The sequence below is a fragment of the Rhinatrema bivittatum genome, chromosome 10 (genome assembly GCF_901001135.1).
Source record: "Rhinatrema bivittatum chromosome 10, aRhiBiv1.1, whole genome shotgun sequence".
NCBI classification, from domain to species: domain Eukaryota; kingdom Metazoa; phylum Chordata; class Amphibia; order Gymnophiona; family Rhinatrematidae; genus Rhinatrema; species Rhinatrema bivittatum.
Window position 1 is genome coordinate 85,469,036 of NC_042624.1, and position 18,617 is coordinate 85,487,652.

The 18,617-nt window shown below is 40.8% G+C and overlaps 1 protein-coding gene across 1 annotated transcript in view; it reads left to right on the forward strand.

The window, feature by feature from the left end:
* LOC115100206 (box C/D snoRNA protein 1-like) overlaps nt 1–18,067 on the forward strand; it is a 108,060-nt gene extending 89,993 nt beyond the window's left edge. Inside the window, exons 9-10 of the mRNA XM_029618525.1 lie at nt 14,819–14,943; nt 17,084–18,067. Coding sequence (XP_029474385.1) covers nt 14,819–14,943; nt 17,084–17,169 — 211 coding nt within the window. The 3' untranslated portion in view covers nt 17,170–18,067. The remainder of the gene's footprint in view (nt 1–14,818; nt 14,944–17,083) is intronic.
* The last annotated feature ends 550 nt before the right edge of the window (nt 18,068–18,617 follow it).

Here is an 18,617-nt window from a genome sequence, read left to right on the forward strand (position 1 = left end):
AGTGGTTTACCATGTCAAAGGCTGCTGATAGGTCGAGTAGGACTAGAAGGTAGCTGTGGCAGTTTTCGAAACCTTTGAGTACGGTGTAGTTTAATGATAGTAGTAGTGTCTCCATGTTCAGTTGTTTCCTGAAGCCAAATTGCGAGGGTAGTAGGATGTTGTTTTCTTCAAGGTGGTCATTGAGACTGGAGTGGACTATTTTCTCAATGATTTTGGCAATGAAGGGTAGGTTTGATTATGGGTCGATAGTTTAGTGGGTTTTCTGGATCAAGATTGTTCTTTTTCGGTATGGGTTTTGATAATTGTTGATTTTAGGCATTCTGGGTAGTTTCCTTCAGTGAGGGATAGGTTTACGAAGTCAGCATTTTAGTTATTGATGATTTGATTATTTTTTATCGTCGTTATGGGTATAGAATCATAGGGTGTTTAGCTGGGTTCATTTTTTTTTATGATCGTTTGGATCGTTTGATCGTCTTGATATACTAGATATACCCCATTCATCTTTGTTTTCCTTTCTCCTGATCAGAGAGGTGGGAACAGTTGTGGGGTTTTTTTTTTTTGGTTTTTTTTATATATATTTTCCATGCCATAGGCCAGAACTTCCTAAACTTGCCTTGGAGACACCACAGCCAGTGGGTTTTTCAAAGTATCCACAATAAATATGCATGAGAGAAATTTGTATATTCTGGGGCCTTGTTTCACAAGGATGAAATTGCAGCTCTGATTTGATCAAGTAGTTTCTTGCCTCTGAATAACGGCCTAGTAATGCTTTGGGATCCCATTATTAAAGGGCTCCACAAGTCCTTCAGGGTTTCCCCCTCTGATTGGGATGGTCTTATCTGCCTCTCCCAAAACTAAAACTAAAATGTTCTTAGCAAAGGGACTCTCAGCTGTAGCAATTTTTTTTTTTTTTTTTTTTTTTTGTAATGTATGCAATATTTCTTTCCAAAAATTCTTGTCACATTCTACAAAATATGAATAAATGAACATTGCTTATTACTTTTTAAGCATTCTGGCATTTGAAACTACCCCATTTTGAAATAAATATGCATGAGAGAAATTTGCATATCCTGGGTCTCTGTCATGTCCAGCGAGTCTCGAAGCAGCGGGGACAGCAGGCTGGGGCTCTATCAGGGAGAGTCATTCTAACTGTGGAGAGACGGGAGAACAGTATTCCTACCATTCAGGTATTAAGGGCTCTCATTGGTCTAAAGGGAGGTCAACCCTTGATAGAATACCCTGTGTAAACAATTAATCCATGAATCCCTGGGCCAGGTCTGCAAAAGGTTTTTAAACCTGTTTGAGTTGTTGTGGATATAAAACCTGGTTTGCCTGGAAAGAAAATGATCCTGTATTCATAGGAACATAAGATTTGCCAAACTGGGTCAGACCAGAGGTTCATCACACCCAGTATCCTTTTTCCAACAGTGGTCAATCCAGGTCAGAAGTACCTGGCAGGATCCCAAAATTTGTTGTTTCTCCTGCATAGTTTAAGCCAGGATCTTATTTTTGTTTCATGCTCTGTTATGAGCTCTTACCACTTATTGGTCAGATCCTGATAATCTGCAGTGTATGCAGATTTTATTTTGTGCATGTTGAATATCCTGAAAAGCCAACTAGCTGTGGGATCACCAAGACAGGTTTAGGGCGTTGTGCCATAGGTAATCTAGACAGACATTACTAGTGCACGGGGATAAGTGAAAACTAAATCAGTGTAAATGATAAAATGGGCACTCTGGAAGAATAATCAAAATTTAGCAATTATTTGTATTTTAATAGCTAACATTTCAGTTCTATCAAACAGTCATTGGAGTTTTGATAAAAACAAAATGTTGGATTTTAGATAGTAATGTGGCTTTTGGAGTCTTGTCCTTCACTAGATTAGCTGTTGGGAATTGTGTCTTCTTGCCATTGGTCATAAGCAACCTTTTGCCCATTTTCTTGGGTTTTTTTCTTTTTCTTCTCCTTTAGGCTCAGGCATAAGCATACTTTTGCACTTTCATGAAAAAATACCCAACATTTTAAAAAATTAAACCCAGAGTTTAATATCCGCATAGACGAGCTCACTGGAGGGCTTCAAGTCTGGTCACTAAATAGATGTGCACCGTGGCACATCAACTCGAAGACTTAAATCCCATCTGGTACCACAAAATTATCTTACTACTTACAACCAGCATTCGTAAAGCACATGAACGTGGGTTTAGGCATAGTTCTGGAAACCCACAACTAATGCATGCACGGGAAGAAATGAATAGAAGTGCATCACTGCTCTTGGCTTTAGCATAGACTTTCCTTTTATATACCATGCTCTATTTAGAAATTACAAACTTGGGGCCTGACTCACAGGAACGGTAACCTTTTTTTTAAACAGGTGTGCGGGCGTACATGTGCAAGCGTTCGTCGGCCCGCATCCAGGTACGTGGCCATTTTATAACACATGCGCATGTTATAAAATAACCTGAACACATGCACATGTGGCCGCAATTTTAAATGGACGTGGGCCTATGCACGTAACGGCTGCTTCTACCACGTAAATGGGAATTTAAAAGACGCGCACCGACGCCATTAGCAGTTTTACCAGTTTGTTCCCATTTCGCCCAGGTAAGGATAGGACTTCCAAAATCCCCCCGTTTAATAGCCTCCCTTCTCCCTTATTAGCCCCGACCCTTAAAACCCTGCTGATGTGTTTAATTTCTTTTGTTTTATGACTTACAAGCCATCCATAGCAGAAGTAAAGTTACACGGCAGGGGACCCCAATGCATGCCTGTGTGTGCAAATTTCAAGGTGAAATCCAGGAACTCCCATGCCACACCCCCTTTTCAGAACTTTTCATTTGTGTGGATAGCAGGAGATTCGTGCGTAAACAGGAGGCTTTTAAAATCCACTCAGCACACGATGGCCCAACTTATGCGTATATCCTGGTTTTGGCACTGGGCTTTCAAAATTCATCTTTAAGGCTTGCCTTCCATTCTGTGTCTTGGGGGGGGGGGGGGGGGGGGAATTAGTGATTCAAGCCCTTAGTACCATAATCTGCTTGCAGGGACATTTTGTTGTCAGTGCATCAGACTTGGATACATTTAAATTAAGAGTGTTTATCCACTTGTCCACACCATACTCCATACTTTTCAGGGCAAAATATGTTTTATTGGGGGACAAAGTATATATGTATCCAAAAAAACTGAAATCCAACAGTTGGCTAAGTCTTCATTTCCCCAAGCCAATACTTGGTGGAAACACCTTTGGCAGCATTTACATCTGTGAGGCTGTTGGGATGGGTCTCCACTACCTATGCACATCTGGATTTGCCTGTATTAGATCATTCTTCTTTACAGAAGTGTACAAAGAACTTGGCAGAGCTTGGAGAGCTTTAATGGACAACAATCTTGAAGTCGTGGCTTGAGGCCTGGGCTCTCACTTGGGTCACTTCAGGACATATCCCTTTTTGTTGCTTAGCCTTCCAGTGTTAAGTTTGGCTGTGTTTCAGGTCATTGTCATGCTGAAAGGTGAACTTTTCATCCCAATTTCATCCTTCTTGCAGAGGGGAGCAGGTTTTACTCAAGGAAATTTCTGTACCTTTTTCCATTCAGTGTCTCTTCAGTCCTGACAAGTGTCCCAGTCCCTGCTGTTGAGAAACTTCTCCACAGTAAGATATTGCCAGGGATGGTGTTCTCTAGGTGATGTGATATGTTGGGTTTGCGACATATGTAATGCTTTGCATTCAGGCTACAAAAGTTCTGATTTAGTTTTGTCTGACCACAAAACTTTTTTTCTACCACCTCGCTACTATGTCCCTGAGTGTTCCTCTGCATACTTCAAATGGGATTCAAGGTTTGTTTTCTTGTGTAATGGCTTTATTCTTGCCACCCTATCATTATAGGCAAGATTTGTAGAGTGCTTGGGATATTATTGTCACATGCATGCTGTGGCCAGTCTTGGCCATGGAAGCTTTTAGCTCTTTCAAAGTTGCTGTTGGCCTCTGGTCAGGGAGGCCACCAAGTCTCCTCCTTGCTTGGTCATCTAGTTTGGAGGGATGATCTAAATTAGGCAGGGTTTTGGTGGTGCCGTACATCCTCCACCTTTTATTAATTGTCTTGACCATGCTCTTGAGGAATGTTCAAGGACTTTGCAGTTCATTTATTCCCACTTCCAGATCTGTGCTTTTCCACAACTTTGTTCCAGAGTTCTTTTGACAGCTTCTTGGTGCTCATGGTTGGATCTTTGCTTGAAGAAAAATTACCCTTCCTACATTTTGTGTTAAATAGTGATTTGCTAATTGATATTGTCTTTGTCCAAGACCTTTTCTTTTTTTTTTCTTTAACTATCATAGTATTACCAATATTAAGTTAATTGTCATTTTTTCAGTGACCATCTGAAAAATCTGAGTTAGTGTAGCCTGCTGTCATTCTGCCGATTTTTCATTTCCTGCCCCTCCCCTCAGCCCCACCATTTATAGGTTAGCCATGTGTCTCACTATTATATAAATAAGAATTCTTCTTTTTTTTTTTTTTCTTCTGCTTCCACTTCCATGTTCCAGCTAATAACCACACCAAAGGATTATTCACTGCCCAGGAATGAACAGTGGTCTGTTAGTTATTAGCTCTGCTGGGCCACAACATTCAGGCACTAATGCAATTAGCTTTGGGAAGGGTTTTTAGACATGCTTCAGCTACTTAAATGAAGATGGCTCAGGGTGACCAGCAATGCCTGTATGTGTCCCTTGGATTGCCAGCTCCTTTCAACCAAGCAATTGTATTTTTATACTGCTGGAAAAATGTGTGTTCCCAATCGGGGAAGCTTTGTTCTTCATCTATGGGAAGCTTCCCATAGAATTTCACTTGAAATCTTGCAGCACTGCGTCCTAATAGCTGTACTGATCTTGGAGAAGCTTGTTCTTTGCTGGTTGTAATAACCTTTTATTGGGCCAATGTGGTGATGATTTGCCCAAGCTTTCAGAACCAAATATGTGTCTTGTTTATGTTCAGTCTGAAAAACAGCTCTCTCTAATCCCATACAGCGTCTTTTGTTAAAATCGTGCAGGATGTTTTTGTCGCACCTCTCTCTTTTTAGCAGAATTTTATTAGTTCACGAGCCAAGTTTGCGCCATCTTTTTTTTTTTTTTTTTTTTTTTTTTTTTTTAGAACCATAGAGAATAAGTGAAACATTTTCCTGTTCAGTGGCACAAGGCATAATATTGTGTTAGGACCCAAAAAACAAAGCGGTAGCCGATCCAGTGGGCTGTGTAACAGTGAAGACAATAGGAATCGGATGATGAAAACAAGCCCTTTATTAAAAACGCCCGACTCTGGCCAAGTTTCGCTCTTTTGCACAGAGCTGCCTCAGGGGCAACTGAAAATGGACATACAAATAATTAAAAACAAGATAAATGACATATATAAATATATTCACTCAAAATGTACAATGCATGAACTAAAACATACATGTATGTCATAAAATCATGTTTCAAAATCATAAAAAAAAAACAACTACATATATAGGTGTATAAACTTATGAATGCAATAAATTAAAAGACAACATATATGTATGGCAAACATCCAATTGGTACAAAAATAGATTCAGAGTAAAATATGTTACAGGTGAAGTTATGCAAAGAGATTGGAGGGGATGACTTTGGTCATGGATGGTTTTAAAATATATGAATCATGGAGTCAATACTGGTTCTGAACCAAATTATTAGGAAAAATTATGAAATCTTTAATAGTTTTAATCACATTATGCATAATGCTTACTTCATTTAACCAGGACTTGAGTTGGTCAATGTGGAAGTTATCGCATTAATTTTCCTATATCAAACAAAAACAAACAAATGAAATGAAAAAATCAAAAAGTTCAAAAATGAAAAAATAATAAAAAATAATAACAACCAATGTGTGTGGAAAACTTTTAAGGGTCTACCTACAGCGTAGATGAGTTCGCATCAAATCAAATGAGCATTCTCTTATCCACACAGCATTGCCATGTGATACCAGCATTGAAGTCAATAGCATTCAATGGATTGCAACTGTAATGAACAAAAGATAATGAAGGTATTATTTGCACATAGACAGCGCGCATTATTTGTTTGATGTCGGTGTCAGATATCTCAATGAACCATGTGCAACGTTATAAGACACTATGTATTGATTTTTAGCTATAAACTTATTACTCACGAACCGGACCTAGCCATATTTATTGACATATTCAAGGTGGCCGAAAATTCTTCAACCCATTGATTCATTAGTTTCCAATATTTGACCAGAGGGGCCCCTTCCTTTTGAGTGCAGATACAACTAAGATGTTCTAATATGCGAGTTTTCATTGATATGAAACAAAGTCAATACAGTGGCAGTAAACAGCACATTCAAATAGTTTGGAAGCCAAATGGAGGAGTGAGATGGGATGATAGTTGGCAAGATAGGGTCTAGTGAGGGTTTTTGAGGAGTATGATCACAGCATGTTTGAAGGCAGCAGGAATGGTAGCATTGGAAAGTGATAGATTGAGGGTCTGACAGCAGTAGAGATATAACTGAGAACTGGGTGGGGATGGAGTCAGAGGACTAAGTGAGTTTGGAGTAGAGAAGATGGGCAATTTCCTCCACTGTGACTTCTGAAAAGGAAGATAAAGTGGCGGAGGCCAGGAGAAGGGGAGAGCAAAATAGACAAGAGGGAGATAGAAGTGTTCCAATTAAGAACAATAAAAAAAAAATACAAAAAAGAAATTGATTTTGCAAAAAAATCGCACTATGCAAACAAAATACAAATGGCAACCCCACCATTTTATTCAATATCGTAAAATCCTTAACCTCGCAGAGAACTATGGCATACAATATTTCAAATGCTCACTGTAATAAAATTGCTCACTGTTTTCTAGATAAAACTCTAAAAATTTCCTCTGAATTCGCTCACTTGCCCATTCCAAAAATAGACCTATTTCCACTAATATGCTCCTGGTCTATCTTCTCAGAAATTGATTCATTTACCGTATCTCGTCTGCTTACAAAATTGAAAATTTTGAACTCTCCTTACAATCCCTGTCCAGGTTCATTACTGAAAGAAAGTAGAGAATACATCTCACCATTTATAGCGTAACTACTAAACCTATCCCTTAAAATTGGAACATTTCCTAATATATTAAAACAAACCTCAATCTTACCCATTCCAAAGAAAAAAACCTCTCAACTTCATTGACATCACTAACTTTCATCCAATAGCTTCCCTGACTACTCTTGATAAAATTATTGCATATGTTGTTCTTCATCAACTCACAGAATACATTATCGATAATATTCTTCACTCAAATCAACACAGCTTCCGCAAAGAACACAGCACAGAAACCTTACTCCTTTCCTCATTTGATTCCTTCATCCAAGGCTTTGATGCCAATGTAGACTTATATCATTATTCTCGACCTTACTGCAGCTTTTGATACTCTAAATCACAACATACTTCTTACCAGTTAATAGGTATTAAGGACATGGGGCTCCAGTGGTTCAACTTGTTCATATCTAATCATCCCCAGCAAATAAATCTAGGTACCCACCATTCAGATTGGTATACTACCACATATGGAGTTCCACAAGGCTCCTCATTATCAGCCATACTATTTAACATTTACCTACTCCCTGTTCTGTCACCTCTTAACCGTATTAGGCATAGATTTCAAAATCTATGCCAACTATTTTCAACTCCTCATACCCCATACATCCTCTTGGTCCCATACCTTTTCCTTAATTGTTCTCTATCTAGATACCATAAAAACATGGTTATCGCACAACTGACTGAAATTAAATGCTGCTAAAACTGAAATCATACACCTATCAACCATACCCAACTCCTACTGCTGCCCTCCCTCACTCTTCAGTTTTGACAACCACACAATCCCTATTGTTACCCATGCCCGCAATTTAGGAGTCATTCTTAATTCCAAACTATCTATGACAAATAACTTATTGAACTTAGTAAAAAAAATTCTTTCTACAAATTGAACTTTCTCAAGAAACAAAACCTTTGCTATTTCCTACTGACTTCAGAACTGTCCTGCAAGCCCTTATTCTTTTGAGTCTAGATTACTGAAACTCATTGTATGTTAGTCTTCCAGACTCAACAATCCATCTGCTCCAACTCATTCAAAATACTGTAGCTCGTCTTCTTACAAATACTAAGCTTTGAGAACGTATTACTCCAATCCTTCTTGAACTTCACTGGCTTCTCATCCGCAGCGCATCATTACAAAATCTTGACCCAAATCTTTAATCTAATCCACAACCCCTCCACCATCTAGCTGTATACCTCTCTGTACTTGTACCAACCACAGCACCCCTTACAGGTTCCCACGGTAAGAATTGCTAAGTTTAAAATGACCAGAAAACATGCTTTCTCTGTAGTAGGTCCCTCTCTCTGGAACTGTGTTCCAACATCATTCAGACTCCTGACTAACCCCCAAGGAATTTAAGAAAAAACTAAACCTATCTGTGCTCCATCACTTTGTTTACAAATCCCAAATTAATACCTTCCCCTTAAGTTCCTCCCTTTTAGACTGTAAATGTTTGTATTTGTTTATACTTGGTAAAATTTCTTATTTTGTAATAAGCTCATGTTTTATTGTTTAATTATGCATGTTTACAATCTGTAAACCATCTAGACCTTTATTTTTTTTGTATAAGCGGTATACAAAAGCTTTTAAATAAATAAAAACAATTTGTGAATATTTTCATGGAAGTAGCCAAAGTAGGGGAGGCAAAGGAAGTTTGAGGAGGGAATTCAGTATGGCAAAGAGACAATGAGGATTGGATGCAAGAGTGTTTGATATATGCACATAGTAGTCTTACTTGTCAAGTACAAGTGCTTGTTATGAATACTACCTCTGTAACACATCCTTATTTGTTGATTTGTAGCACCATTACATATCCTTGAGTCTCTACACGGTTTACCCTTCTCCACTGAGAAAACTGACCATTTAGTCTTACTCTCTGCTTCCTATCTTTAACAAGTTTGTGATTCACAATAGGACATTGCCTCCTATTCCGTGACTTTTTAATTTCCTCAGGAGTCTCTCATGGGACTCTTTGTCAAATACCTGCTGAAAATCCAAATGCAGTGCATCCACCAGCTCACCATTATCCACGTGCTTATTAACTCCTTCAAAATAATATAGCAGATTGGTGAAGCAAACTTTCCCTTGTGTAAAACCATGTTGGCTGTGTCCCATTAAACTATGTCTTTTTGTATATGTTCTGCGATTTTTGTTGTTTAGAATAGTTTCCATGTTTCCTGGGACTCACTGGTCTAAAGTATCCCAGATCACCCCAGGAGCCCTGTTTAAAAGTTGGGGTTACATTGGCTATCCTCCAGTCTTCAGGCATGGTGGACGATCCCAACAAAAGTTTACAAATTGCCAGTAACAGATTTGCAATTTCATTTTTTAGTTCTTTCAGAACTCTGTGTATACCATCTGGTCCAGACTATTTGCTACTCTTTAATTTCTCAATCTGCCTTATTATATCCAGTTTCACCGTTCGTCACTTCCGTTAATTGGTTTTGTCATTTCTATGGAGGGAGGGGGGCAGACCCAGGATACGATTAGCAGTTCTTATGCGAGAGAAGAAATGTGGGGGTTTAACAGTCCCGGATCTGCGATTATACAATGCTGCCTGTCTTTTACGTTATGTTCAAGACTGGGCGTCCCAGCAAAATAAGTAGAATCCTACTAGAGGAGGGGGCCCTCCCCTCCCACGGGATGTATTTATTTCCTCTCTGCCACCTTGGCTTTAACTCCTTTTGGATGGGGGTGGATGAGAGAGCCTGGAAGAGGTGGAGAGCTCTGTCCCACAGTTCACCCTCCGTGACCCCTTTTCTGCCACTTACAGGCAATAGGGATTTTCCCGCTGGTATGGATCCTTCTGTTTTTCACATCTGGCAGGAAAAGGGGCTGTTTTGCCTTGGAGACCTAGTAGATGCGGAGGAGCCTAGGTTGTGGTCCTTTCAACAGTTGTGTGATCAGAGGGACATCCCTGTCTCCTTTTTTTGCTTATTTACAATGTATGCATTATGTGCTGTCAATTAGCCTGGGGAGCATGACCCTTCTTCCCCTTTTTGAGGCAGAAGAAGGTTTTGGTTTTTTTTGGAAACTGCTCCCCCTTTTAATAAAATCTGTATCTGGGTACGCTCTTTACACAAGTCCCTGCCCTCTTCATCTAGGCAGATTGGCTGAGCAGTAGTGTGCAGACTTAAGAATTGAGATTGAGGCGTCTGACATCAGCACGGCACGCGATGTGCTGTATTAAACGTCTGGTTTCTGCTGATCTGCCGAGAAATTCATTTCCAGGTCATTCACAGATTCTATCTATCCAGGGATCTGGGGGGCCTCTGCCAAATGTTTGAAATGTTCTCGTGTGCGTGGTGATTCCTGGCACATGTTCACTGAAGGTCCAGAGCTGCGCTCTTATTGGCCACAGGTGTTCTTTTGGCAGTTGAAAATGTCTTGGGGATGGACTGTTACATGGGTTGGTGGTGACCTCTTTTATACTTGGTAGCTTTTCCCTGATACCTGTAATCTCCCTGGAGGGGGGGGGGGGGGAGGGCAATGTTTTATTTGTTCTATCTATAACCCTAGGTAAAACAGATTCTCATCCTACTGGAGCTCTCCAGTCACTCCCTCCTTGGAACTTTTGAGGAAAAAAAGACCTGGGGGCCAAAAAAGATGGTCCCATCCTTAAAGAATTACTTCATGCTCTGGGCGCGGGTATCTCGCTGGAAGCTTGGGTAACTGTAATCCACTTTTTTTTCCCTCTTGTAGTTCTGCTTCATTGGGTATTCTTGTGGGGTTCTGGGTGTGTGAATATGTGTATATATGAGCCATGGGGGGGGGGGATGGAAGCGACTTGTAATTATTGAAACTGGATGTATTGCTTGATGCTGCTTTTTATCTCTTTTGGTCTTGTTCTTTACTCTGGTGGTTTCACGTTTGTTTCAGACAGGTTGCTTTATTAAAGATTGTTTAAAAAAAAAAAAGCAGTGGCCGGTATAGATGACAGAATGGCAGGTGAGGTAAAGAATGTAGGAAATGGGGGAAGGTGGACTTGTGTTAGTGGTTTGTAGCAGGGAATAAGATTGGGGAGGATTAGCTTCAGAAAGAGAGAAAATGTAGTGGAGCCTCTCCAGTACCAGGCTGGCTGTTCGAGGTGTGCAGGGAGGGTTGTGGCGACTTCTGGAGTCAACCGTTGAGGCCGCTGGGGAGAAGCATGCAGGGAAAAGACTTGCTGGCTGAGCTCGCAGACCGCTTTGGCAGTCGGTGACCGTCTGTTCCAGTCCTTCCAGGCAAAATTCACACTGTACTAGTCTGCTGCTAAAATCCTTTAATAATGAAGATTACCATCAATCAATACTAAAAAGATAATCGGTGTGTTAACTTCCATTGGGCTACCTTTACTTCTTAAGTCACTTTTTTCCCTATCCCATTTCTTTCTATTGCTGCTGCTGTTGAAGCAGTATCTTCTTTCTCTAACATTCTCCTTGAGGGATTGAAGGAGAAGGGAGAGAGGACCCTGCTACCTTTAATTTTGTGAATCAGCCAGCAGAGTTAACCCCGAGACCAAAGCAACTCCCCCCCCCCCCCCCCCCACCTGAGAAACCAAGCTCACTGCCCTACGTGGCTTCCTCACATTGTCTGCCTTCATTGGCAGGGAAGAGAGTTCTGCACAGTAGCACTGCCCTACGTGGCTTCCTCACATTGTCTGCCTTCATTGGCAGGGAAGAGAGTTCTGCACAGTAGCACTGCCCTACGTGGCTTCCTCACATTGTCTGCCTTCATTGGCAGGGAAGAGAGTTCTGCACAGTAGCACTGCCCTACGTGGCTTCCTCACATTGTCTGCCTTCATTGGCAGGGAAGAGAGTTCTGCACAGTAGCACTGCCCTACGTGGCTTCCTCACATTGTCTGCCTTCATTGGCAGGGAAGAGAGTTCTGCACAGTAGCACTGCCCTACGTGGCTTCCTCACATTGTCTGCCTTCATTGGCAGGGAAGAGAGTTCTGCACAGTAGCACTGCCCTACGTGGCTTCCTCACATTGTCTGCCTTCATTGGCAGGGAAGAGAGTTCTGCACAGTAGCACTGCCCTACGTGGCTTCCTCACATTGTCTGCCTTCATTGGCAGGGAAGAGAGTTCTGCACAGTAGCACTGCCCTACGTGGCTTCCTCACATTGTCTGCCTTCATTGGCAGGGAAGAGAGTTCTGCACAGTAGCACTGCCCTACGTGGCTTCCTCACATTGTCTGCCTTCATTGGCAGGGAAGAGAGTTCTGCACAGTAGCACTGCCCTACGTGGCTTCCTCACATTGTCTGCCTTCATTGGCAGGGAAGAGAGTTCTGCACAGTAGCACGTTGCTAAGTTGCCAAGGCACAAAGCCAGGCAGGGGTTGCTTTTCAGGCATAATTGGCCTGATCTTCAAAATACCACGGAGTCAGAATGGGAAATAGATCCCAATGTGGTGAGGGACTGGCAGGAGAGTGCTTGCTATAAGCTTCCTTGACATTTGCAAGACCAAGCCAATCCTGTGGTTCAAACTAAATAAATCAGATTGCCATGTGCTTTTTTTTTTTCCCCCTCTTCCATTCTTCCTTTAACCACCGCACCCAAATGTACTGAAATAAAAGATGAGGCCATTGTTGATGAATTCCGTTGGTCTGACATTCTCATTATGGGTTGGAGGAGGAGGGAGGTAATTTCAAACTATCAGCATTGGCATAAATGCCACATGTGGACCTTGTTTTGAAAACACACACACACACACACACACAATTTTGAGAGAATAGATTTATGTGCATAAATCACTGTTTACATGCATCGGTCGCTTTGAGAATTACATTTCCTACATTTTAAAGCTGGTTTATAACTTTCTGTCTTATTAAGCACTCAGGAAGTCATGCATTAGTAAAGAAAATTAACAGCAGATTATTTTATCCAGCCAATAATGGGGCCAATGCAATACCGTGCGCACAGCCAAGCGCAGTGTTTAACCCGTGGTTGGACGCGCGCCCACAAACCCTTATGCTATTAGGGGATTAGCGTGGCTGTGCACAGGTTAGGAAAACAGATACTCGTAAAATTGAGCGTCTGTTATCCTAACCCGCTCGCATTTGTCCCTAGCACCTCCTTGGCAGCACAACCCCTCATTTAAATATTCGATTGTGCGCCCAGGAGAGGTGGCTGGGTGTGTGTTAGGAAAACGGGCACTCAACACTGAGTGCCCGTTTTCCACACATTTACTGTATCGGCCTCATTGTGTCCAGTTTGTTTAACACTTTGGAAAACTCTTCAAGAATTTTATGTACAAAGCTCTGCATTCTACATGATTTTTTTTTTCTTTTAACAAAAAAGCCACTTGGATTGTTCCTGTTATTAAAGCACACAAAACCGTAATGTTCTGCTCACCCAAAATGCTGCTTGCATATGGAAGGCCCTGCTAAGTCTTTTTCTTAGTGCATGCACTAAGAAAAAGTGCATGCACTTTGACCCCCATGCCCTAAAATGACAGGCATGGGGGTCAAAGAATGTTAATCATTTTAACCCTGTAATGTGTAAATTTGCATATGATGGAATTCTTTAAAAATATCATAGCAGTTCTACAAAATATAAAACCACAAAATAACATATAGATCTTTTTTTTTTTTTTGTTAAACATGATTACGTTTTTGTGTGTCTCTTACTTTGATCAAGTCTTATTGTATTGAGTGTGGTTGGTGCTTTAAATTTTTGTTTATCATCTAAGGTGGACAATGTGCATTGTGTCGTGTGTGTGTGTGTGTATCGTGAGGAAGCAAAGGAGCACCCCTTTGTCAGATGCGTGCAGGAATTGGGGGTTTGTTTGGCCTATTTGAGATCACCAGACTGTGTATTGGGGGTGAGAGATCTTCAGAGGTGGGCTTATTACTGCTGGCTTCAAGTCTGTAAGAATGGATCCAAACTTCAATATAGCCCCATGAAATGCCTAGGGATCTTTGTTTTACAGTTTTTATTTAATTTATCCTAGGAATTTATCAGTGTTTGTTGTAACAAAAGTGAGAGAAAATCAGTGGGGGTCAAAAAAAGAACTTCAAGCAACCAGCTCCATATTCCTTTAAGGTCTTTTCATCGTTTTTTTGCACCTTTTATGACAGATTTTTATTCCCTCTGGCTAGCTTTTGAGACCCGCACTGCCTTCATTGAGCTTAGTGCAAAATGAAGTAAGCATGGAACTGCCTGGATAAAATTATACATTTGCATTTAATGGTGACGTGGTGGTGGTTTTAGCTCATTTTGCATTGACCGGCTGAAAGGAGCATACTAGAAAGCTAGTCACAAGTGTATTAAGTTAATCCAGTTAAAAAGTATGGCCCTCAGCTTGCTTGTTGACCTTCTTTGTTTCCAGGTGGACTAACGCAACAACCACACTGCCGTAATTCTCTTTAGTAAAACTGAGGCATGCTGAGCACATAAAATACCAGTAATGAGATCTTTTAGGTGAATGAGTAACAAGATAAACCGTTTTCATCCGAATGGCTCAGAACAGTCAGCTTCGAGGCAGATTTCATACACAGACACTGTATTGTTTTGTAATTATAAATATAGCTGTATAAAATAGCTAAAGCACACTGGGCGGAGTTTTACCCACATGATAGAAAATAGACTTGTGTTGGTTTATTTTTAGAAAAAGTACATTTTTCCCAGGCCTCATGAAACTTAACAATTTTTTCATCATTTTTAGATATTCTAAGAAATGTAAATGGGGGGGGAACCCTTAAGTACTGTATACAACTAAAAAGGCACTTTTGGATTTATTTTAAGGTATTATGAACTGAATTCTGGAAAAAGTCTGCTTGAGAATTTGAAAAATAAGACGATAATTGAGTTCCCAACATTGCATGTGGTGTTGAAGGATTTCAAGAATGACTTTGTTGGGCCTGGCCAAGGTAAGCCCGGTTGTCAGTGCGTAGGATTTTAGCTGAAAGCGAATGCTGAATAATACGCAGTGTTACACATTTTCCTTTGACTGAGAAACCTTTTCTCGCATTTTGTGTGCGAGCGCCATTTTGTTAAACTTCATCAAAGTAGATGCATTCAGTTTCCTGAGCACGTACATCCCATATTTCTTGATTTAGTTTGTGTGTGTGTGTGTGTGTGTGCTGCTCCTTGTGCCATGGAAACGCCTCATAAACAGTGCCATCGCTCAGACTTCCTAGCTTACTCCATACTGAAGTTTGCACAAAAATGTTCTTTAAAACAAAACATTTACATAGTTGTTTAAGACGTTGGAGGGCTTACAGTGCTTCCCACTAATGTCATTTCCAGATATTGAGTAATTCCTCCTCACCCTTTATCTTCCTTCCCCCCCCCCCCCAACACAGATTTGGGCGTAGGAGCCAGTGATAGATACTGGAGAGGAAATGTGGTCTGGTGGTTGGATGATGAGTTAGGAAACGTTTTTTGGGTTGCAAGTTCAGACCTTGCACAGAGAGAACAGAATGCAAAACTTCAGGATGTGATCCCTTTTTTGAATCTGATGTCATCACACAGCTCAGATTTGGCTGTCTCGGTGCCCAATTATATCAGTTACAGACAGGAAACATTTTAGAGCAAAATTGTTACCTAACTGTCACTACCACCACGCAAGAATTTGTTGCAGTGGTGACTCAAATTTTTCTAGGAAATGTAAAAGATTAGATTATATATTTTTGAGCCTTTCTGTATGTGGTGGGGATTTTTTCTTCTGTTCCTGTTTCCTCTCTTCTTTCTCTGTTTTTCTATCTTCATGTTTATTCTTTTTTTTGTCTTGAAACATTTATGCTTATTTCATTCCCGTCTTTACTTTCCCCCTCCCTCCAACATTCCTTCTCTGTTTTTAGCTTCCATGCTCCACGGACACCTTGCCCGTCTGTCTCTGCAGCTGCCATTCTCCCTAAACTTCTCCTTCTCTTTCCTCTTGCTCACAGTGCTCGCCACCCTCCCTGATAAGCCTCTTCATCCCCTCCGTATTTGCAACCAGTGGAATAAACTCTTCTGGGTTTCCAAAAGCTCTGTGGCCTGTGTCCTTCAGATCCTCAATGTGGCAAGCAGAGCTTCCCCATCTGGCCTGACCTCATACGTGTTCCACCCAGCCCCATGTCCCTTCAGCGGCCCTACGGCCACATACACCAGCACTGGCAGCACCATAGCCATGTGTGTTGCTACCTCCCCTAGAGGCCTCACAGACACCTCAATTAATGACTCGAAGGCAGTCCCAGCACTGCCTCCATCCATCCGCTGTGCACTTAAGGGTCTGACAGGAGAAAATGTCATAGTATGGGGACTTCGTCCAGTGTTCTGTGCTACATGGAGGTCTTTGCTGTTTTAACAAAGCAGAAGCATCCGACAGGAGGGAGGACTGCTGTATCGCTACTGATGCAATGCTAGTCCAATAACGCATTGGGGAAAAAAACAAAACAACTTTGCATGCATTTTAGGGGCTTGGGGGTGGAATTATGTGATACCTGGAAAATTGTTCCTTGATTACAAAAAAACAAACAAACCCACATTCGTTGTCTTTCTACAGCAACTGAGAGAAAAAAATGTTAATTGCTAGACTAAGCAGATATGAACAGAAAGTGCTAGAGCAGCTCTCACACGCATCCCAGAGGTACAGTTTATAAATACCTACCTGCCTCACTGGGTAGACACTGTCAGTGTTTGAATGTGTATTTTTTTTTTGTCCTGCATTTTTTTTTTCTTCAGCATTTTTGCTGACACAACAACTAGGGGAAATTACAATCCCGGCTTTATAGCCTCTATGTACAAGGCACACTGGAAGGCTGTGAAGGGCTGTGCTGTTCATAAAATGATTAAATAGTTTTTATTTCCAAACAAAATGTGTCTGAGGAACTAACGGCAAATGCTACCTAAGGGAAATTTTGAAAAACAGCATAACGAGGCTTTATTAGCTAATTTTGCCCTGGCCACAAGCCATTGCCATGTGTCATATTTTATCAGTGCCTGGAAGTAAATATTTATACAGATGGGGAGGAGAGGCATAAGAATTGTTATAAATATCAAATCCTTGTTTTAATATTTTTCTAGAGACCTGTGAAACCAGAAGTCCAACATCATCTGCTTTATCTCAGCATGACGAGGAGGAAGAAGGGGAGATACGAGAGAGCAGCTGAAAGCTACAGACCTCCCTAAATAGCTGTCGAGGAGAGGAAAGAAGCAGTGTGTATGTGGAAGGGGGGGTGGCCTGATATCCATATATAAATAATGCGAACATCCAATTTTTTTAGATAATAAAATGTGCTTTATACCACACTTGCTTGAAATTCTTTGTAAATGTGAAAATGTTGGCTCTTTAGCTATAAAGCAGCAGTTCTCAAACTCCTGTGCTAGTGGTCCCTGAACAGGTCTGGTTTTTAGGAGATCTGAACTGAATATGCATATGCGAAAGGTTTAGGACTCAGGTTCATTTGCCTGTGTGGGCTGTCCTGAAAACCAGATTAGTGTGAGGACAGGAGAGAAGCAGATGAGTTAAGAAGCACTTTATAATGTTATCTCACTTGTTCCTCTCTGTGTAGGTCAGCATTATTATATTCATGCTTGCGTGTTTTATGTGCTGTATGTCAGAGTAATGATTTTGAACATGGGACACAGATACCTCTCTACTGGACATAGCTCCAGATCAGTATTGGGACCAGAGGATTGCTTTGTACAAATGTATAGAAGTCTTATATTTTAGAACCTGTGTCTGTGAAACTGCAAAGATGTCTTAATTTCGAAAGATCACAGGTTTATGCTTTTAATCAAAAAGTCTCCAGACTTCAAATTTAGGTCCTGATTTATTAAGGCTGTTCTCCCATTCCATTAGATAAATGCTTAGTAAATGAGGCCCTTAGATGGCAAGAGTGGCTGAATTCAGATCCAGATTTTTGAAGCTCATTCAGCATAAGCTGTTATTGAGCTGATACCACAAAGACAATATGATATGCCTTTAAAGGTTTGCAATGGGGAGTGTTTTCCCCCAGGAGTGTATGCTTTTAATTTTTATCATAAAGGAGTTATAGCTGCTATGGATCATGTTTCTATTTGTGGTATATTTTTCATTCAAACTTAGATTCTTGTGTTGATTATATTTTATAAAATGATGAAGGGGGGAAAAAGTGATTTGATTGGTTAGTAAGTGCCCAGAATATTATGGATAAATAAGCAGATCCCTGAAATTGCTCCTTTATATAGCATATTGATCATCTACCTTTAGGAATACAGCTTCTGGATATTTGATGACATCATAAAGTGGCTATTCTAGATTGCGTGGAGCGCCATGCCACATGGCGCTATAATCCTCCAGGATACAATTTTGGATGAACTCCTAACCATTCATAAATGAACTGACCCCAAGACAATTCACCCCTCTGGAGATGGAGAAACAGATTGAGGGAAGACTTGATTGATCATAAGATTTGGGAGGATGCTGAAATCTGCTTCTGAAACCAGGATCAAGTGCTCTGTAATAGTAAAGCATCTTGAACATTACTGTTCCTCAAAGTCTGAGTGAACAAAGTTGTAAACTCAATTACCAGGGTTTTTTTTAGAAAAATTGCAGGAGATATCAAAAGTGAAAGCG